Below are 23,638 nucleotides of genomic sequence, written 5' to 3' on the forward strand. Positions count from 1 at the left end.
GAGACAGAGATAAAGAACTAGTATGGAGACAGAGATAAAGAACTAGTATGGAGACAGAGATAAAGAACTAGTATGGAGACAGAGATAAAGAACTAGTATGGAGACAGAGATAAAGAACTAGTATGGAGACAGAGATAAAGAACTAGTATGGAGACAGAGATAAAGAACTAGTATGGAGACAGAGATAAAGAGGGGGTCAGATGGCTGAGCGGTTAGGGAGTCGGGCTATTAATCCTTGGGCAAGGCACTTCACCCTATTTGCCTCGGGGGAAATGTCCCTGTACTTACTGTAAGTCGCTCTGGATAAGAGCGTCTGCTAAATGACTAAATGTAAATGTAAAGAACTAGTATGGAGACAGAGATAAAGAACTAAAGGAATGGATGAAAAGACAGAGGGGGGGTTTTCCTTTCTGCCTCTACCAAAGAATGGGTTTCATCTATATTCATAGTTATGTTGCCATGGACAACCAGCAGCTCTCAAGAAGAGTGGTGTGGAAAAATGAAGGGCCACTGTCCGAAAGGATCATAGATACGTTTCTGAATTAAAATAGTTTCTGATATGTTTTTGTATTCAATTTAGATATGGTAGTCTGAGCTCCCTCCATATTTATTGATGTGGTGACTTGTGTCTAATGAATCATTCAGAGTTGTGACATCTCATGTCAGCTTGCCTTTTGCGGTGACATTTCAGACAGCTGTGCAGTCTGAACACCAACCACACTAGTGATGAAATCAGATCAACTACAGCAGCTAATGTGAAGCCAGTCAGAACAATTGAGAAGCCCACTGGAATCAGGCTGCGGTTGATGGTCACATTCTGCTCTGCAGGAGCTGCTGTTTCTCAGGCATACAGTGCAGTACAGTTCATGGTTAAAGTATTATAGTAGGACAAGCAGTATTTCAGTGTGCAGGTCTTTCCTTCATTTTTCACTTGCTGCTTCCAGTGTGCTATTTTACTGAACACTCAGGAGTGATCATATATTCATCCCTGCTGCTCTGAGGGACATTATTCACATCGTATTCATCAAAATGTTCTTCAAATACTTTTCACCATTCTTTGCTCTACAGTGTTGTCCCATGTTCCCATAGGAACACAGACGCACGCACTGACACACTCACGTGTACACATCCAGGCTCCTGTGCTGATTCAGAAACAACTAAACAAACGACCCGGATGGAGGCAGAGAGAGAGAGGGGAGGTGGGGTGTTACTGAGAGAGTACAGTACTGTCCACTGGAATGTATAAGTGTTAAATCAGTCTGTCTGTGTGAGTGGGGTGTGGGACTGGGTGAGTGGGGCGATGGGGGTCCGGCTAGCCAGAAGTCATACAGGCCCCTCAGTCATCCCCTCCAGGGGCAGCGAGGTGGCGTTGTCGCTGGGCTGGGCATCGTCCTGGGCAGAGGGCATCTGGGTGGAGCTGGTGAGACTGGCGTACGGCAGGTGGCAGTCCGTGTGCAGGAAAGAAGGGTAGTGCTGCCGGTAGGAAATGTAGGCGAAGATGATACCAATCACTCCACCGACAAACGCATCTGCAACAGGCACAAGACAAACACTGGTATTGGGAATTTACAAAGTACAATGTACAAGCAGATGAATCCTTGTGGATTACATTTAAATGTAATATCTACATGCATAACAATTATTCTGGTATAAGAAACTGTGAATCATTCTTTCTGCCTGGCTGCTAGGGGTAGGGGGGTGTAAGGCTTCGTGGTTGTATTGTATGACATGTAACATTTCTTTAGTTTTTTGGGGCTCTGGTGGATGTAGGGACTGATGGAGAGCTATAGCATATGTCCATATATCCATAATCATCCACATGTATTGATACAGGGAAGTCAGTGAAAAATAATGACCAATTTACGACCTGTACATTCCCTGAATCACTAAAGCCCCCGGAGTGGTCCCTCTGTCAAGAGAGATGATCATTAGCCTCTCAGCTATTAGCAACAGCCTGAAACATTTCCTAGTCACTGTAAATGGATAAAATATGGTGCTGTCAAGGTACCTGGCAGATACATTGAATTATGAGCGAGCATTCTACGCTTCACAACAAACCACCATCTGTGAGACGTAAAATCACCATCTGCACCACAGGCTGCACCTCTGACAAGCTTAGCTTGACTGGTAATTGTCTAAAAAGTTTTCAGTTGCTCCAGTTCTGGTTGTAACTGAAACTGACCCCATACCTTCACCTCAGGACCATAGACTAGTTTCCTCCAGCATGATGGAGTATTGATAGCCTACTGGTATCATCCCATCTACCCGGTTCAGCTAATACCTACAGACACCGTTTACCATAGCTCCAAATTGAGGCCCACAAGTTTAATGGAGCACAGAACACCTCTGTTGCTTCACTGTGTCCCCCAGCTAGGAGGCAGGGGGATGGAGGAGGTCTATTACAGAGGCTGGACACCAGGAATATGTAAACAGCCTTGTGTTTGTTAAGGAAATCTGTGTTTCTTTACAGTCCAGAAGTTCTTATAGGCCTTCAGACTTCATGAATAAAATGTGATGTTAATTAGGTTTAATAATACTTGAGTTTATGGAGAAAAATCCCATGGACATATGGTGTCCTGTAAAAGTAATTAACGCTTGTGACAGCAGTGTCATCAAACTGTACTGTCGCCTGTCACATACTCTCTGTCTCTGTCTGTCTCTCTCTCTCTCTCTCTGTCTGCCTGTCTGTCTGTCTGTCTGTCTGTCTGTCTCTATGTCTGTCTCTGTCTCTCTCTTTGTCTCTCTGTCTATATGTCCCTCTTTCTGTTTATGCTGATTTTACAGTGGAGCTGGGGAGTGTAATTGCATTGTTTCTCCCCGGTTGTAGTTCCATGCTAAAAGAGAAGCCCTGTCACCAGAAGCGGTGTTCGAGGAGACTCATGCAGATTCAGAGATGCTCATCAACAGGAGGAAAACATGACAGACTCTCACTGGAACACTATGAGGCCTGTTTCGCCTGGCTGCTGGGTGCTCTTCACATCCTTTGTATTGAGTCTAGGTGGTGATTATACACTTACAGCATGTTAGAATTGAGCACAACTAGAACCATTCACAACCTGTGAAGTTGATGAATGGTTGTGAGTAGGGAAGTATCTAGTGAATCACACACACCCCATCTGAGCTCTGCAGGGTGCACTGTCTGGACTAAGGAGACAGGAGACGGACCTTGCCAGTGGTGTTTGTAGTCGCAGGTACGGGACAGGGCGATCATCATGGCGCTGTAGAGGGGCAGCACCATGGCACACAGACGCCAGCTGCGCCCACGACCCGCCACCGTGAAGCACTGCAGCTTCCCTGCCAGGTAGAAGGAGGTGAAGCCGAGGCCAGAGAACGCAACTGACAGAGAGATGGAGAGACAGAGAGAGAGACAGATAGAGATACAAAGAATGTGTGAAGGACGTCTTATAAGTACATGTTACAGTTGGCAAAAACAGGTGAGTCATATCTGTCTACACACCTATTCCTTTACCTGCACTCTCTTACAATTATTAACTACTCAAACATGTTAGCATGGGCCCACCATATGTCTGATACAACAGAGATATGAACAGGCTGTAGGTGATCCATCTGTGTTGGTGAGATGTGAGATACCCTGTCTGCACTCCCTCCTCCCCTCCAGCAGCCCAGTGGAGGTCTGCCGTGAGCTTGATGGCCATGAGGATAAGAACGATCGCCACCTGATTGTGTGAATTTAAGGCGTATGATGGAGTTGCAAGAGGCTACGGAAGGACAGGGTCATTAGTTGAGCGCTCTGGCCAAACAGCCTCCATCAGCTGCCCATTTGTCACCAGGCCCAAAAACCACAGGAGAATACTAAGCATACACATGCAGCCCTCAGAAGAGGGAGGGAGGGAGGGGGATGGAGGTACAAGGAGAAAGAGAGGCTCCAGGGAGGGTAGGGTAGGCAAAGTTGGCTCATTTATGCATCAAACATTTTAGTCGTCTCTCCACTCAGCAGTTTACTTTGATGTAAAATTTGATGTAAATGTAAAGCTTTTCAGTTTTATTTGGTTATATTTTGCTACCACCCTCCCGCTCTTCTAATCTAAGGTGGCTAAGGTTTAATATTTTACACGCTACCTTAGGAGCGCTTGCGCAGATTACATAGTTTTCTATTGACTGTGCGCCGCGCCAATGAGACCCTAACCCTAAGCAATTACTGAAACATGGGAACAGAAGAGGATGAAAAGAAGATGAAAAGGCTTGGCTCTGAATTAAGGGTTTTATGTTCATATAAGTTATGTTTAAAATATATCAAAACTATATTGCCTTCAATGATGAGGGATAAAGGTAAGACTAAGCAGATTTAAAAAAGCCAGCACAAGCAAAACCACAACAAATAAAAAATCAGTTCTGCATGTTGCAACATCAAGGTTCTGATGTTGCATAGACGTTAGCAGACACCTTGTTGGGTGTTAATGAAGAAGGAGAATAACATGGGAAGGTGTCTTTCAGGATTTCTTCCAGGCAGGGCCATCTGGCTTGTGATTATAGCAGCATACTCTCCAGACACTGATATTAATGGTTCTGACACACCAAGTATTCCTGATTGTAATATGGTTTAAGCCCCATCTTTAATGCCTGTCAAAGTCTTAACTTCAGCACTGGTAGAAAACGATTTAGTACTTTAGGGTAGAGTGTGTTCCAGAAGATAAAGTGGAGCGAAAACTCCTTAACAAATTCATCAGTCCAGAGGGTTAGTTAACATGATCAGTCAGGGCAAGGGATCAGTCCAGAGAGTTAGTTAACATGATCAGTCAGGGCTAGGGTTAGGGATCAGTTCAGGGGGTTAGGTTAGTTAACATCACTTCATAGTGTGTTCATAGAGGAGTGCCTTGTGCTCCACTGGTCTTGCATGCTTGGCAATGAAACAAGATTATTATCCAAAATCAGCATTTATCATTCTCAGAGAGATAAAAGTGTCTGCAATCCCAGCGGTACTGTTCACTCTCCATGAAGCCTGTTTCCATCTAACATCAGAATAGCTGGAGCCTCCATCTCTCCTCTCCATAGGTCTCCCTCTCCACTGGCCCCGGCCATCTGTCCACCTCATCTCTCTTTCCTGAAGCGGTTCTTATGAACAGAGCCACAGTGACCTGCTCAGCTCCAGGGCTTTCTTCATAATTGTCTTGTTTACTGCTGTGCAGTCATTATGCTAAATGGGTCACAGTCATTTTAATGTAGACAAAAAGCAAGCATGTACTGCTACAGTACATGGCCTTTAAAGCAAAAAGCTTGACAGTGCAAGACAAAGACAGAGTTTACAGGTATAACCGGGTCTTTGCAGCCACACCTTGACAAACAAAATGCAGTAGCTGTTGACCACTACAGAAAGTTTTGAATTATTTAACATACTGCTGGAAATAAAATTGCTTGCAGAGCAGTATGGCCTAAAACAGACCTTTCACTTCCTTGATTCCACAGACAGAATGTAGCCAGACAGTGAAGAAGAAGAGAAAGTTTGGTTTGAAGAGATGTTTTTAGTGCTCTAAATAAAGAGGAAGCTCTAAATTCTTAACCTAACCTCTATCCAGTGTTGTGCATGAACGCGTTGTTGAACGCGTTATTGAACACGTTCATTTTTATGAGAACGATGAACTAAACGCAACTTAATGACAAATAATGAATTTGAACGGTGAACACGTTCATATTATTTAAGGTCTAGCTAAAACGTTACGGAACGTTTTCCTTCTCCTGAGGAGAGACGCTGTCTAAATCGAATGCTTGCACCATGTCTCAGTGCCCGTAAAATTTTCGCTACGTAGCCTAACCTAAACCAACTAACTCGACTTCGCACTACGTTACCCATGATTCTTCGCACACACGTAGACCAAACAAGCAACGTATTCCAAGACAACAGCTCTCCGTCTCATAAAAATGGCGTGAAAGCTGAGACGCACTCAGCGACTACATCTGATCTGATGCACCTTTATTATTTTTTGCAGGATTTTTACACACAGTACACACACACCTTAAAACTAAGGAATTAATTGAACTATGAACTAGTTCAGAATTTAAATGGTGAACTATTAACGTGAACGATTCATATTTACTTGTATGAACTGAACTTTGAACTAGTTCATGAGAGGTATGAATGTGCACAACACTGCCTCTATCATATTCAATTGTTTTCACAGATGTCTTCATAGCAATGATGCATGTGTGTACGTGTATGCATGCACTCACAAGTGTAGATGAGTGTTTGTATGTGCATACACGCGTTCACGTGTGTGTCCATGTGTGTGTGTGCGCTTTTATGTGAGTGTGTGGATGCCAGCTGTGACTCACAGAAGGATTAGTGTGTCTGTGTGTGCTTGGAGTTTGGCTCTAGCTGTACCTCACAGGAGGATACAGTAGGTGTATGTGAGGATTTGTGTGTGAGGAAGTGTGTGTGTGTGTAGCTGATGGCTGTGACTCACAGGAGGAGTGACTGCTAGGGAAGCTCTTGCGGCCCTCTGACACCAGGTCCGGCTCCCCAGTACACAGCATCTTAGCGTTTAACTGCCCGTCTGGGAAGCAGCGCTGGAAATAGTCCGGCCTGGGTCTGGGTGGGGGTAACTACAGTTATACAGACAACTAATCCCTAACACCAACAATATAACACTCTGTATGTGCCAGGAAAAAAATCCTCACAAACACAAACAACAACAAAAACACATTGCAAATGTAATAGAGTGGCCTTGCTCCATCAGAGGTACACTCGGACGACATTCTCCCCTCACTGGGATCGAACCCGCCACCTCTGACATCCCAAGCACGACCACTACCAGCTACGCCAACGAAAAGCTAGCTCTTCGCTGGCGCGGGTGGCCTGATACATACCTGAGAAATGAGTTTAACCGATCACTGGCTACACACACATTAATTAAGTGGCTGCAAGGAGCAATACGGTTCTAGGGCTGTTTGTCCAATTTATCACAAGCCTCACAAAGAAGACACATTTTTTGCCTGCAAACAAAATCAGACATTCTGCATCCTCTGAATCGCTCGTTACCTGCCCACTATCAGCTTGATGGTGTTTGTGAAGACTCCATTCAAAGCCAAAGCCAGGGAGACCGCTGTAGAATAGAAAAGCATCAATATCACCACATTTTTATCAGGGTGAGCAACAGGAAACTGATATTTCTCTTGGAGACAGTGTAGCATGTCTTATGTAGATAAAAGTTTATGTTTTTACAGTGAGAGCTGTGAGGTGTCCATATGTGTTTAACAGCTGATTCAAGTGGCTTGGTGGAGGTTCTGGATAGGTACAAATGATCTAATCTTAATCGCCTGATAGGTGCTGTGATCTCATCTGAATCGTCTGATATGTGCTGTGATCTCATCTTAATCACCTTGTGCTGCTGGAGCTGCCAGCAAAATACTGTGAGTTCCTTCAAAAATGGGATTGTACCAAGAGTGAGGACTCAAACAAGGAGTAGGGGCCGAGATATGATTCAAGTTTTTTCCTCGTTAATTTTTTTTGCATACGTTTTAGCCTTGGTTTGTAAGGTACATTTGAGATGTCTTTACTAGTGCTACTAGGGGAATGTCCCTGTACTTGCTGTAAGTCGCTCTGGATAAGAGCGTCTGCTAAATGACTAAATGTAGTGCTTCTCTCTCTCTGCTTTGAAAATGACTGCCCTGAAACTTGTTTAAGACCATAAATAAATCCTTCCGAAATAAGCTATGTTCGTAATGATCGTTCAATAATACAGTATATTATGTTGTAAAGAACTGTATATACAGTAAAAATGTGTTGACATTGTGTGTTTCATATTGTTATTCATGTGTACATATTGTTTTAGTGAGCGAGGTTGAGATATGATTATGCAGGACAGATCGTTCAGCTCAGCCTCAGAGTGGTCTCCTCTGGCCAACAACAGAACTGAACCCCAGACTGTAAATGTCTCTGACTAATGTGACTCTGTAATACTGGATTACATGATCTTCTCCAAGCTCGTGGCGCTGATTTATCAGAGAAATGCATGTAAGCAGGCTGTAATAGTTCATTTATATGATCATTACAGTGTCCTGTGAGACATTTGAGGCTTTGATGAAGTATTAAGTAGTCCTGCATGAAGGGCAGATGGGAAGACTTTCTAAACCCTAACACTCTCTGCTACTTGCTATCATTTTCCAACTCCCGCTCTTGGCTAAATTATGTCTTAATTATGACCCTTTCTCTACTGTGGAGGGTCGTCTTTCCTTTGATGTGTGGTGTTAATCCTGGTTGCTGCTCCTCTGTAGTGTGTAATGCATCTGATGAAGTACTGCACTGGATAGAAGACTCTACTTTAATGATATAAGCAGAAGTGTCTTTGTGTCTTTTTTCTTCATTCTTTCTATATCTCTGTCTGTCTGTTTGATTGGGTTTGTGTTCAACTTTCTTGCTTAATTCTCTGTTGCCTCCATCCCTGCAGGCCCTAACCCTAACCCCACACTCAGAAGGAACAACGAGAACCAACACAACACCCAGACAGCGTGTGCAGAGTTAAACTAATAGCATGAAATGTAAATGGATGCAAGCGTTCATGTCTGCTCTGCCAGGAATCAGCAGCAACTAGACATGGAGCAGAGCAGACACATTAAAATCTGTGAAATAAAACATTTATTTAACTATAGAAAGTGCATGCAGATGTGTAGAGCTGCTGGTTAGGGTTATATGCATGCATGTAATACATATCTACACCTGGGGCCAGTTGCATAAACTTGGTTTAAGACTAGTCTTAGCCTTACACTGTCTTAAATTGTCAGGTTAGACTAGTCTATTTTAAGCTTGTCTGTTGCATAAATAGTAAGACTGACTTAATTTGAGGTCAAAAAGTTAGCCACCTCTCCCCCTGGCTAAACCTTGCGGTAAGGGCTGAGTTGCTATGCCAACGATCTGTTAGTAGGCTACGTCATTATCTTAGCATAATTTATTACATAAGGAAATAAGTGTGTTATTTGTAACTGCAGAAAATGTTGACTGGGTTCTGCTTTTCCGCAGAATAAAACGTCATTTTATTAAACGAGTGAGTAGATGACAACATAACTAACTTTATTGACGCTAGCACCAGCCATCTGCGTTGGAGTTGTTGATAAATGGAAGTAGTGTTGGGGTTAAATAAAGAAGCTTAAAAACGCATACACTATTTGTTAATAAGACAACTTTTTTTTTTTCAATTTTACATACACCTCTGTACATACTCACACATGTACACACCCACACCTGTACACACCGACACCTGTACACACCTACACCTGTACACACCCAGACCTGTACACACCCACACCTGTACATACCTAGACACGCCTCCTTAATTTCGGTCTTGTCTGTCCTTCTGATGATCTTCACTACAAAGATCACCGCCAGGGGAGTTAGGAATGAAATTGCCTGTGAGGAAAAGAAGAGAGAAAAAGACAAAGGTTAAGTAGATCTTTTCTCTTTTTCAAGGCTTGTCATGAAGGGTTGCCTGGTTTGTCACAAAATGACATTCCTTGTTGATGGGAAATATGCACATGAAATCTACAATAAAATGTTTTCCTTATCTGCTGATTTGAAATGAACAAACCCCTTGAAACAATACGCTCTGTCGTCAAATTCTTATGAGATAGAGATCCTTGGATCATTTACCCCAACTCTGAAAATGTCATTTCCAAATAGGAACTGTTACAGTTCGAACAGGACACTTTTAAGAGTGTCTTTGTAATCCATGGCAATGAGAAGAACATGATTCATAATCAGTGAATATTAACATCCCTTTGGCTGAAACATAATTGCAGGTGTGGAAGTCTGGAGTTTTACAGATAACTGGTGGACGGATGTTGTTCTCTCAATCATGCAGGAGCTTTCCTCGCTAACATCCTCAATTCAATTTATCATATCATGTCATAGAATCGTCTTCAAGGAAGAAGCACAAAAGGTGTTTCACTGGGAGATAACATCTTCTGGAATCTGATGATCCAGGGAGAAATGACCTCACTTTTGCCCAAAGGAAGGATGGTCAATTATTAGGTCTATCAATACAATAAAGTATAAATTAAGACGGATTTGAGAGACCGCAGATAGAGTGCGGCTAGTCTGGTTTGTTATATGTTTTGGAAACTGCAAAGGCAGCTCGGGTCCAAGACGGATTCGAGAGACCGCAGATAGAGTGCGGCTAGTCTGGTTTGTTATATGTTTTGGAAACTGCAAAGGCAGCTCGGGTCTAAGACGGATTCAAGAGATCGCAGATAGATTGCGGCTAGTCTGGGTTGTTATATGTTTTGGAAACTGCAAAGGCAGCTCGAGTCTAAGACGGACTCGAGACACCGCAAAGACTGCGGCTTATATGTGCTTTTGATTCCCGCAAAGACTGCGGCTTGTATTTTGTTTTGTTCCATTTTCATTTATATTGTTTTTATTATTATTGTTTGGTTTTATTGATTTTATGTAAAGCACATTGAGCTGCAATTCTTGTATGAAATGTGCTATATAAAGTCTTATTATTATTATAAAATACTATTATTTGTATGAACTACTAATGAGTACCTCAAAGGAGATGGGAGACATTGCCATCCCAAAGGGATTTCAGCTGAAGTCTGAATCTGAATATAAATTGTGTGACTTTGATATCAGGGTTCATACATAAATACAATTTCCAGTTTTCCAATATTTTGGGTCGGTACTGTATTAGTGTGAGGGTATGTGTGGGTGTGTGTATTGACAGTATGTGTTTATGTTCGTGTGTACTTTAGATACAAGCTGAGTCTGGTGTTACACCTTGGCGAAAGGCACCGAAACGTAATCTAAGCAGAGAAAGTCATTTCCGTCTTTTTTTCATTTACAGATAAATTCTACCCTCAAGGACGTTTTCAGATCGAGACACTGATGCTGAAAGCTTCTACTGTGGCTGCAAGCTTCTACTGATGCTTGTAGTCTGCTCTGAAGGGTCTCTGTATGGTTTTACTATCCTGTTATTGAGTACAAGGAACGCAGTTTCTGACAGCTGTCCCTTTATTGGGAAATAGAGGGTTAAGGTCACAGTTATTGGGACATAGAGGCCGGGGATGTTAGTTTAATGGACTAAAGGCCGAATATAATTCACAGTACATGTAGTGGTGCATACTTTGTGCACATCTCCCTGTCCCTTAACACAAACGCAAGATGCAATACCAACAGAAAATTGTGAACAGTAAAATAGAAAACAGTGAAGAAGTAGAATACACAACTGCAGTAAATATGTGAGCTGGCTCGTAATTAGACATAAAGACATACATTAGCAATACCTCCTCCTATGTCGCCTTGGTTACTGCTGTTGTACAAATTCTGAAGGAGTTGTCAACGTATTTAGTTACAAAATGTTTTGTCGCTGACCTGCCTTCTAGTGGACATAGCTTTTTTAAATCAATGTTGACATAAAGAACGCAGTGGAGTATGTGAACAATGTCTATGTCTAAGCACTTGGGGAAAACTTAATTAGCAACAGACATGTTTTATACAAACAATTCTGAGGAAATTTACTACAATTACACTGGAATTATGTATGTAAATTAATTATAATTATAAAGAGATAGCAACAGTGAGGGGTTGTTATTACATTCTGACATCAAAATCAAGACCTATTCTGTTCCTTAGGCAACAGGCACAGATAATTCCTGTTTAACAGATACATTATTATGGGTTTTACCAACCCACTAGTAACTAGTTGTTAACGCCTCTTCAAACGTTAATCTCTGTTGCTTTAGTGCCTGTTATAGATTGAGAGTTAGATTCCTTACTGTATGGTTTCTGTGTTTGCCAGTAGGGAACCTAAGTGTGTGTGTTTATTGATAACCTTCATCACCCTCCAATGCCCTTTGCCTACCTTAGAAATAATCTCCATAGAGACAAGATATTTATCCAAGGACTATTGATCCCAAGGATCATATTTATCAACAAATTATTTAGTCCTCAATAGGAGAATTTGAGGGTTCAAACCATTAATCTAAATGAGATTCTATTGTGCACATTTCTTAAAAGCCAGTAAAGCTACTGATGCAGTTTTAACGTATGTGGAGGGAGAAAAAGAGATGAGAGCATGAGAAAAAGACAGAAGAGAGAGCGAGAGAAGATATACAGAGATTGAGAAAGTGTGGACATCTGGATCTTTTTTTTCAACTTACAAACATGACTCTCTTGGGGATGTGGTCAGACTCGACCAGAGGGTTCTTGTAAAGCCAGAGCTCTTCCGGATGGATCACCCTCTCGAATGGCTCCAGGAACTCTGTGAACCTGAGCAGAGAAGCAGAGTGTGTCAGTATTGGTGCGAACACTAAACTAAATGTACATAAACCTTCTTGTTTTACCTCCCAGTCTCTCTGCTTCAATCCCCTCAGGGGAAATTAGACACAAAGCACTGAGTTATCCATAGTCAACCCTCCATGACTATTCAAACATCACACCATATCTGATTGTAGCCTTCGGCGAGAGCACAACCTTTGTTCTCTCACATATATATTTATTATTGTTTATTTTCGCCCCCCTAAAACTCAGTCAATATTTGGCCTACATACACAACGGCGGTGTCAAAAGGTTCGTCTTGGTAGCGATTGCGTTGCTTCTATTGGAATTTACGTTCCGTTGCATGGTTTGGGCTTCAGTTAAGTTTTTGTGGCGAAAAGTGAAGCTAACGGTGGCTAATTTGCTAGCCACAGTCACTGACGTTACTAACGTCACTACCGTCACGAAAACACGCGTGACTACCTGTAGCAGAACATTCGTTTCGCATCTGTTAACTTGGGGGATAGCTAGGCTAACTATAGCTTTACTGCAAGGCAGCTGCAGAAACGCCACAAGCAAAGCGGCCAGGGTGATAACTATTTACTCATTTTACTTTGTGATGTGAAACACTATTATGAAATGTAATGTACAATATTAGCTGATATTATTAAGGAAGTAGACCCACATCTACTTTCGGAAACGGTAGTCTACTATTTAGGTGGAGTCAGGTGGCTGAGCGGTTAGGGAGTCAGGCTAGTAATCTGAAGGTTACCGGTTCGATTCCTGGCTGTGCCAAATGACGTTGTGTCCTTGGGCAAGGCACTTCACCCTACTTGCCTCGGGGGGAATGTCCCTGTACTTACTGTATGTCGCTCTGGATAAGAGCGTCTGCTAAATGACTAAAAATGTAAATGTATTTCACTGAAGCATTAGCATGACATTAGCCTCTGTTGCCCGGGCAACACATACTACAGTGGTCTATGATGTATCTGTTTTCAATCGTTAAAATAAACATTCCTCACATATACATTTTCGTTGTAGGATTAATTATGACATTAGATTACAAGTAAACGATTTGTGGGTGAAATTATCATTACCTGTGGTTTCAAACCAGTGTTGCTCACTGCAACGCTGTAGCCTACGCGAGACACACAACAAAAACATCTAACATACACAGCTGTTTAGGAAGTCAAACGGCGACAGAACATGTTCGGCACTCCCCTTACTTAAATCAAAAGTCTATCTAACTACTAACCTGAACTTCATTGCCACAGCATAAACTTTGTCAATCTGTTCATGAAAATAATTAATTTCAGCCTAAACCGTACAACGGAACGTTTAATCGAATTCAACCAACGCAATCGCTACCGAGACGAACACAGCAGTAGTCTAGTACTGTACCGTAGTAGTAGAATTTACCGGGGCAGCTTCTCCACACAGGGCTATATCGCATTTTGCGTTGTTACCTTACAATGATCGCTACCAGTGAGCTTTTTATGAATGAGCGATTTTCCACTAAATAAATGTCAAGCTTATTTACGTTTTGGGGGGCATATTTTCAGTTAGCAGATGGTACTGTTTGAATCGCGATTCCATCTTCTACTGCCGAGTAACGTCATAGAATAATCTTCAAAGGGGGTTCTTTATTAATGAATGAATGCAATGAGTAGGCTAAATGCATGAAAATATCACGAGAAGGGAAAAACTTAAAAGGACGTTTAAGTCATAGAGATTAGGTCCATTTGTACACCGGTCTGCCAAATGTATTCTTTTTGATTCAACGATGAGGCTGCCTCTTGCAGGGGAAATGAGAAGACATCCATTTCATTCTACACTTCACTCGTATTTTCAGTTGTAAATGAGCAGCAAAAAAAAAATGCTTTTAAATCTATGTAATCTTTATAAATAATAAGTATGCATTTTTATATAAAATATAGAAATATCAGTTGTAAAAATGTCATTAAAAAACGGACCCCTGTCCAACCGACGCAAGCAAGCACACCCTACAATTTCCCCAGAAATTGTACCTTCTCTAGTTATCTGCTGTACTTACAAAAAAAAGTGTTTTCAATAAAATCAGAAATATCAGTTGTAAACATTTCATAAAAAAACCGACCCCCCCTGTGCAACCGACGCAAGCAAGCACACCCTACAATTTCCCCAGAAATTGTACCCTCTCTAGTTCATATTACTCTTGCATTCCTAAACTCAAATCCCAGTATGCACTGTGGCGGTAGTCTCTCCTTTGACATTTCAGTCAAAGTCAGTACTGTATAGGGAAATGTGAAAATATTTACCTTTTTCATGAGCTGAAAATAATTCCAGTTTTGATCTCTAATCAGCGCATGGGGTCATATTTTTTCCTTTGGCAGAGAAACAGCTTTCTCTAACATATTTCCCTAGGCTTGGCGTCTCTATTGAGTTTCTACCACATATTTTTCCCTTGCATATTAAATTGTCATAATATTATAACACAGGATCAGAGTGTCGCTCCAGCTGAGGCAGTCCTTCAACCAATTCATCAGGAACCAGAGATTCCATCCACTCACTCAGGATCCAAAGGCTGTAAAACAAATTACATTACTCCATTTGAATTCACAGGCCAATACGAGAGCAATCATGAGCCTGTTCATTAGAGGTCAGGGCAGGGGGCCTGTTTGTCACTGATCCTCCTCACTAATCATATTAGAGGAGCTCAGCTGAAGCTGAGACTCGCAGCATGGTGCCCAACTCAGACCCCTGAGGAGGGGATGCTCATAGGTTGTGTGTGTATGTGTTTGTGTGATGGAAGAAAGACAGAGAGAGAAATAAGAATCAGTAAGTGGTCACAAACAAGGAATTTACTTTGGTGGGCATGTAAACATAATGAACAAAATAAAATGTAGAAAATGTACAACAAAATACTGGCAGAGCTATACAATATTATATAACATATGATAAAATAAAATAATGTAATATAAAATAATAGAGAATAAAATAATACAGAATACAAATAATACTGAATGTGGTAAAGTGACAGAGTGTCAGTTTGGGGCCTTGTTGATAAGGCTAGTTGCGGAAGGAAAGAAACTGTTCTTATGGCGTGAGGTTTTGACTTTGGTGGCTTTTGGCGAGGTTTTGGTCCTGATGGACCGCAGCCTTCTGCCAGAGGGGAGTGGCTGAAACAGAGTGTGTCCAGGGTGGGAGGAGCCACAATCTTCCTCACACGCCTCAGGGTCTTCGAGGTGTGCAGATCCTCGAGGGTAGGCAGATTGCAGCCAATCACTTTTTCAGCGGATGATACGCTGCAGTCTGCTCTTGTCCTTGGCAGTGGCAGCAGCATACCAGATGGTGATGGAGGAGGTGAGGATGGACTCAATGATGGCTGTGTAGAAGTGCACCATCGTTGTCCTTGGCAGGTTGAATTTCTTCCGCTGCCTTGGGAAGTACATTCTCTGTTGTGCTTTCTTGGTGAGGGAGCTGATGTTCAGTTCCCACTTGAGATCCTGGGAGAGGATAGTTCCCAGGAAGCGGAAGGACTCCACAGTGTTGACTGGGGAGTCGCACAGGGTGATGGGGGTGAGTGGGGCTTTGTTCTCTCTAAAGTCCACAACCATCTCCACTGTCTTGAGAACATTGAGCTCTAGTTGTTCTGGCTGCACCAGGCACCAGGGATCTCATTTATAAACGTTGCGTACGCACAAAACGGGGCTGAAAATGTGCGTACGCCACTTCTCACGCAAAGGTTGTGATTTATAAAAAACTAACTTGACGGGAGAATGTGCGGTCCTCCACGCAAACTCTGATCCCACTGCTGTGGCCACCAAATAGGCCTAATGTGTTTTTTTGCTCCTCCACCTCGCCTATGTATGTCAATGTCAGTGTCTGAAAGTTGCGCCTTTTCGTTCTTTCCCCTCCTGACATCATGATTCAAGAACAATCGCATGCCAGGGCCATTAATCTACTGGATTAGCATTCATGAGGTGCTTTACATTGACCATTTATGGTTAAAAAGGGGCGTGTTCAGGGCGGGGTAAAATGCTGATTCACGTACGCACACTTGTGGGTAATCTGTGATTTATAAAGAGAACATTGCTTACAGGTGTGCGTACGCACGGTTTTATAAATCAGATTTTTTGGGGGCGTACGCCATTTTAGGCTTATGGGCGTACATACACTTTTAGTAAGAATCCTACGCACAGTTTTATAAATGAGACCCCAGGTTGTCAGCTCCCAACCTATAATCAGAGATGATCCCAATGAGGGTGGTGTCGTCCGCAAACTTCAGCAGTTTGACAGACGGATTACTGGAGGTGCAGCTGTTGGTGTACAGGGAGAAGAACAGAGGGGAAAGGACGTAGCCCTGAGGAGATCCGGTGCTGATGGACCGAGAGTCAGAGACTTGTGTTCCCAGCTTAATGCACTGCTTCCTGTCAGACAGGAAGTCTGTTATCCACCTGCAGGCGGAGTCGGGCAAGGTCAGCTGGGAGAGCTTGTCCTGAAGCAGGGCTGAAGTCCACAAACAGGATCCTGGCGGAGGATGCTGGGGAGTCCAGGTGCTGTAGCGTGAAGTGGAGGGCCATGTTAACTGCGTCATCCACAGACCTGTTGGCTCTGTAGGCAAACTGCAGGGGGTCCAGGAAAGGGTCCGTGATGGCTTTGAGGTGTGCCAGCACCAGGCGCTCGAAAGACTTCATTACCACAGAGGTCAGGGCGACGGGTCTGTAGTCATTATGTCCTGTTGGCCTTGGCTTTTTGGGCACAGGGTTGATGGGGGAGGACCTGAGACAGGCTGGCACATGGTATGTCTCCAGGGAGGTGTTGAAGATGTTGGTGAACACCAGAGACAGCTGGAAAGCATGTTTAGTATATCCATCAACGAGAGGTTGTGCTGAGAGAGCAGGACAACAAAACCTGAGGAATGGAAGCATCTGAAAGTAAGTGCCTGTATTGTATGCCAAACAGGATCAGACATAAGCAGGGTGAAGGGAACAGAGAACAAAGGAGGAGAAAGCAGAGAGAGGGAGACGTTGAGCCTTTCTGTACACAGACCACGACCAGCTAATTGTTTTTCCAGCCAACAGCCATGGTTACAGTCATTCATCAAAGCTAGAGAAGGACCCCAGGCCTTCTGACACAGACTTTGTCCAGATAGATGAGTGTAGCGACCAGCTGGGAATTCAAGCCACAGGCCCCAGCAACACAGGTGGACGGTGTGCAGTTTGAGTTGTCTTCATTTTCTCTCTGCTTCCCTGTTTCTCACAGAAACCTTTTGCTAAAGTGGCCAGAACATTGGTCAAGGGCCACAGGGAACAGAATATGGTCAAGGGCCAGAGGGCACATGGTCAAGGGCCAGAGGGCACATGGTCAAGGGCCAGAGGGAACAGAACATGGTCAAGGGCCAGAGGGCACATGGTCATGGGCCAGAGGGCACATGGTCAAGGGCCAGAGGGCACATGGTCAAGGGCCACAGGGAACAGAATATGGTCAAGGGCCAGAGGGCACATGGTCATGGGCCAGAGGGAACATGGTCAAGGGCCAGAGGGAACATGGTCAAGGGCCAGAGGGAACATGGTCATGGGCCAGAGGGCACATGGTCAAGGGCCAGAGGGCACATGGTCAAGGGCCACAGGGAACAGAACATGGTCAAGGGCCAGAGGGAACATGGTCAAGGGCCAGAGGGCACATGGTCATGGGCCAGAGGGAACATGGTCAAGGGCCAGAGGGCACATGGTCAAGGGCCACAGGGAACAGAATATGGTCAAGGGCCAGAGGGCACATGGTCATGGGCCAGAGGGCACATGGTCAAGGGCCACAGGGAACAGAATATGGTCAAGGGCCAGAGGGCACATGGTCATGGGCCAGAGGGAACATGGTCAAGGGCCAGAGGGAACATGGTCAAGGGCCAGAGGGAACATGGTCAAGGGCCAGAGGGAACATGGTCATGGGCCAGAGGGCACATGGTCAAGGGCCAGAGGGCACATGGTCAAGGGCCACAGGGAACAGAACATGGTCAAGGGCCAGAGGGAACATGGTCAAGGGCCAGAGGGCACATGGTCATGGGCCAGAGGGAACATGGTCAAGGGCCAGAGGGCACATGGTCAAGGGCCACAGGGAACAGAACATGGTCAAGGGCCAGAGGGCACATGGTCAAGGGCCACAGGGAACAGAACATGGTCAAGGGCCACAGGGAACAGAACATGGTCAAGGGCCAGAGGGCATTGGGAAGTGCTTTCCAGTGCAGAGGGTGAGAAGAATTGTAGACTATAAATTGTTTTGAATAGTTAAACTAATCCGAGTTCTGATACTTTTGAAAAGTAAAGTTATTTTATCGCCCAGTTCTAATCTATTTATAGGTTTGGTGAATTGCTTCAAAGTTTAAATGCAAATAAATAATCACGTCAGGCTGCTTATCTGAATCACATTCCTTGTCCCATAAAACTCTCAGGGTAGACTCCTTCAATGCAAACTAAATATAAAATTTGATTATAATTTTATAATCTAAAATTTCTTATTTGACAGAGTCTGAAGTAAACATTTCATCAGTCTGTCCTATGGCTTTCATTTAGATTCACTGATGCCTTACAGAGCAGTATGAGAGGAACCACGTTACCCATCAACAACTCCTGCCCTCAAGGATGCCACACGTGAGGAAAATAAATGTACTAACCATGGTCAATATAGTGTAAGTGTTTTCAAACCGCTGGATTTACTAGAGTTATTCGTCTTCAGCCCCACCACTTTTCCCTACACCGTGGAACACACATCTCCTCGTATCCCTGAGACACGGGCCATGAAGGCTCCAGTGCTCTGTTGGGATGAATGTGGAGTCTGTTGGCTGAGCGGTGAGGGAATCGGGCTAGTAATCCGAAGGTTGCCAGTTCGATTCCCGTTCATGCCAACTGACGTTGTGTCCTTGGGCAAGACTCTTCACCCTACTTGCCTCGGGGGAATGTACCTGTACTTACTGTAAGTCGCTCTGGATAAGAGCGTCTGCTAAATGACTAAATGTAATGTATTATCTTGGAAGCTAGTTTCTGTTTTTCCAAACCCAGACCAAAAGTAATATTGTGGTTGGATCCCAGGGCTAAAGCAGACAGATCCACACAGGGGTAACCATATTTCATCAGTATTGATCACTGTGTGACAGGGTGGGCTAGGTAGGAGGGCCCAGGGCCCTTGTTAAACCAGACAGGAGTATCTACCACAGTAGCTGCATGATGACCATCCGTCAGAATGCACACTTCACTCACTCCTCAGATACTACAATCTTGACCTTTACATAGATTGTAAGAAGATAGATGGCTTTAAAATGTCATAGTTGCAGCCAGGAAATAAGCAGTGCAGCAAAAGGTGTCTGATATGCATCTCCACCCAGTGTGGACCAGTATAATGTCTGGGTTCTCATTGGGATATTACAATGCCAATGCCACACAGATGTGTTCACAAAACAATGTGGAGCAGAGGTGTTCAGGCCTGAAGTTAAATCACCCTTCCTGTTATCTTCAGCCAATCCCTTGCTTCATCAGTCTCCAACAGCACCCTGTGGATGGTGATTTTCAATAGACTAGTTTGTGGTTATGCTGCCAAGCCAAATCCATTAAATAAAGGACCTTTTGAAGCATAAATGATGTTCTGAGATAGAGTTTTATCTAAAGCAGCTATGGGGCCCTATTTTAACTATCTGAAACGCAAGTATCAAACGCAAAACGCAAGTAACTTTGTGGGCGGGACTCCGGCGCTATTGCTATTATACTGGCGGGATAAATGGCTCTTGCGCCCGATGCAAATCTAAAATGAGTTGTTCTGAAGTAGCTACATTACTCATAGGTGTGGTTTGGGCGTAACGTGCAATAAACCTAACCCTAACCATCAGAGCGTCATCTCAATTCCCTTTAAGAGCAGGCGCGCTTGTTCCATGGCGGATTGCTATTATAATGGCGGATTTGCCAGGCGCACGCCAGGAGCGATTCACAGCCGAGGAGACCGACGTTCTCGTCAGGGTCGTAAAAGATAGAGAAGTGACTTCTCATCCACTTGTATGGGGATGGGAGAAGAAACCCACCCAAATTAGCTTTGGTTAAACAGGCGTGGGAGGAAATTGCCACAATTGTTACAAATCAAGTTCACATACATAGAGATTTCTCATGAGAATATTTTTAATCATTGACATGAAAGAAATGTAACACAGCCATAAAATAAATCAAAACAATCTAACGTAGCTTCGCAGGAAGAAGACCCTGGCCTCACCAGCAGTGCGCACGGGCCAAGAATGCACCCTTAAAATAGCATCTGAATAACGCACCACTGACTTTAGACTACGTTTTTCCTGGTCTGTGGCGGAATTGTTTTCTGAAACTGCAAAATAGCACCAGGGAATGTTTGGAACATGCCTCCTCTTTTCGCTGAACCGCCCCAGGGAGCGCAAGTTCATTCCCTAATTTACCGACGTGCATCTGTGAAGGGAAAAGTCCGCTGTGCGTTGAGTGCAAAATAGGAATGATACATGCGTCGGTGTACAAATTCAATTGCGCTGGGTGCAAGATAGGGCCCATGATGACTATTAATGGCACTCTAGTCTGATTTTAACCTCATTGAGACAAACTGAGAATGGAGACACCTCAAGAGGAGCACGTATGAGTTAGACGACAGGAAACTAAACCTTGTCAAGTAAGTGTTGGGCAGAAGAAAATAAATCAAAATATGGGGGGAGAAACAGAAGAAACTTGCATTGGGATCTTATCTTTGACAGCGATGCCTTCATGGTGGTGTCTATAGATACACAAATAAACACACGAGCGTGCACCCATAACAACAAACATGAGTTTCATTAGGTAAGACCATAGAAGGCAGCTAAAACGCTTCTGCTTGGCTATTGCTATTGCCATTCTACCTTAACAGTAAAACTCAGGTCAGCTCCATGATTCCCTGGTGTGTCTGAAACACAATAAAGACTGCCGTGTGTCATTGATTCAATCATGCAAGCTGCCACAATGAGATTAGGGATCCGATGGGGTCAGGGGGGAGAGGGCCTGGTGCAGGCCAAGAAGTGCCTGTTTTAATTAGACTGTTTTATTTCCTCCTACATTTAACCTGCATCCCAGAGCGCCTGGGCTGTCCTGAGGGAGATCAGTGTGTATTCATATGAGAGCTGTTGATTTTGAAGGACAGGGGAGACCAGGGATGTGAGGGCTGGAGCAAGTAATATTTCTCCAGCTTTACAGGCTTTGCGCAACCAGAGCCAATTAATAGACATGTGAGAAGCACCAGCAAAGAGCCTGACAGTAGAGGGCCTAGACTACATGACTGGGGGACTGGAGGACTGTATGACTGGAGGATTGGAGGACTGGGGGGCTTGGGGACTGGATGACGGGAGGATTGGAGGACTGGGGGGCTTGGGGACTGGATGACGGGAGGATTGGAGGACTGGGGGGCTTGGGGACTGGATGACAGGAGGATTGGGGGGCTTGGGGACTGGATGACGGGAGGATTGGAGGACTGGGGGGCTTGGGGACTGGATGACAGGAGGATTGGAGGACTGGGGGGCTTGGGGACTGGATGACAGGAGGATTGGGGGGCTTGGGGACTGGATGACAGGAGGATTGGGGGGCTTGGGGACTGGATGACAGGAGGATTGGAGGACTGGGGGGCTTGGGGACTGGATGACAGGAGGACTGGGGGGCTTGGGGACTGGATGACAGGAGGATTGGAGGACTGGGGGGCTTTGGGACTGGATGACTGCATGACAGGAGGATTGGAGGACTGGAGACAAGACTTTTTATAAAATGTAAATGTATTAAAGCAGAACTTAATAAATTTTTGTTATATTTGTTTTTTTTCTACACAATTGGAAGTGTACTTACAATATACAGATGTTGTCTCTACTTATTGACAACTAATACAAACACTATATATATATAACAGTATATAACAGACAAGGAATTTACTTTGGCAATAAGGTGTATTCATTCAAAAGTTAAGATTCATGTTGAATGTATACACCTTCCTGCCAAAGTAAATTCCTTGTCTGTGCGAACTTTCATGGTGATTAAAACCTTTCTGATTCTGATCATGTTTGTACTTAGGGTTCTTGTAAGTATACTTTAAGTATTATATGTTTTACTTGGGTAGCTTTAGTTTCCCCCTGCCTTAATGGTCATGGGAGTGATTTACAGTTAACACTGTCCTTCTCTTCTGCTCTCAGAGGATCCACCCCCTGCAGGACACTATTAACTACCTTAGTTAATTAAAGCCATTGGTTGAAGAAGGAACACCAGCCTGCCCAGTAATTCTCTCTCTAGACTTTATTGATTGGCTCATTAAAAGGGTTCCCAATGGCAACAGCAAGTTCTAGCCAGTCCTGAAGGAGCTGCCCAGGCGAGGAGCCTTCTTCCAATCTCTCTCTCCCCCTCTCTGTCTGTTTCTACTGTGTCTGCATTTCTCAGTCTTCCTCTTTAATGTTGGTCTCAGTTTCTCTCTCCCCCTCCCTCTTCCTTTGCAAGAGGTACAGTGGGTCCAGACATCCATGATGCTCAGCAGCAGGCTTGTCACATCGGGGGGCTGGATCTGACACTGAGTGACATTTTGGCACAGCGGCGTCCCCAGAGAACGCCTGTCCCAAGACAGACGTGGGGAGAAAAAGAGACAAAAACTGGCACCCCCCGCCTGTCACTCAAATTGCCAAAGAAGAGGAAGATGAAATGCAGGATCAATTTCCATCATGTTTCAATATTACCAGGAGTACTTAGACAACAGAATGAGAACAGCAACGGGGGCAAATTTGAGGTGAATAGAGTTGAGACAAGTGTCCTGAGAGGCCGGAGGGGGCCCTACCTCTGGGAAAAACATCAGGGACCCTGCCTCTGGGACAGACATCAGGGCTGGGCTGAGACCATTCAGCCACCACCAAGGGTAGGATTGGGATGCAGAAGAGCTGGTGGAGGGCCAAGTTTTAGAGGGAATGTTAGAGAACCTCAAAGACAGAGGCAGACCACTGTGCTCAGACACTTTCCCAGCTGGCTGAGTGCACGCTCCATAAACCCCAGCTGATGCCACAGAGGCTGGGTAACTATCCACTGCTCCATCGGTTCCATCAAGCCATCATCCTCAATACGCACTAGTGTCTTTTACCTGCCCTGGAACTTCCTGTCTCATCAATGACCACAGACCAAGTCAATAGGTATTTTACGCAGATGCGTAAACTGTAGAACACTTCTAAAAATCAATGGATAAAAACATTCCCTTTAGAGGGCAATTAACTATTAAATCTTTTGTTAACACAAAGATATTCAGGCTTCAGACCAAACATCTGGCATCTGCAGTCATCTTCAAAGTGTGTACTCTAGGTATGTGTAGCTGTTGTGACAGCTGGGGTGAAGGTAGTTGTAAGAGGCCATCTCCTTTGAGAAGCAGGGTAAACATGCAGAGAGCACCACCAAAGAATCAGACACCATC

The 23,638-nt window shown here is 44.1% G+C and overlaps 1 protein-coding gene across 1 annotated transcript in view; it reads right to left on the reverse strand.

Annotated features, from left to right (window-relative positions):
• Positions 1-343: 343 nt before the first annotated feature.
• plpp4 (phospholipid phosphatase 4) overlaps positions 344-23,638 on the reverse strand; it is a 28,078-nt gene continuing 4,783 nt past the window's right edge. The window contains exons 2-7 of the mRNA XM_062464462.1: positions 12,109-12,217; positions 9,268-9,358; positions 6,995-7,058; positions 6,420-6,544; positions 3,166-3,336; positions 344-1,529 (exon numbers count right to left, since the gene is read on the reverse strand). Of these exons, the coding sequence (XP_062320446.1) occupies positions 1,324-1,529; positions 3,166-3,336; positions 6,420-6,544; positions 6,995-7,058; positions 9,268-9,358; positions 12,109-12,217 (766 nt within the window). The 3' untranslated portion in view covers positions 344-1,323. The remainder of the gene's footprint in view (positions 1,530-3,165; positions 3,337-6,419; positions 6,545-6,994; positions 7,059-9,267; positions 9,359-12,108; positions 12,218-23,638) is intronic.

Source organism: Osmerus eperlanus, chromosome 6 (genome assembly GCF_963692335.1).
Source record: "Osmerus eperlanus chromosome 6, fOsmEpe2.1, whole genome shotgun sequence".
NCBI classification, from domain to species: Eukaryota; Metazoa; Chordata; class Actinopteri; order Osmeriformes; family Osmeridae; genus Osmerus; species Osmerus eperlanus.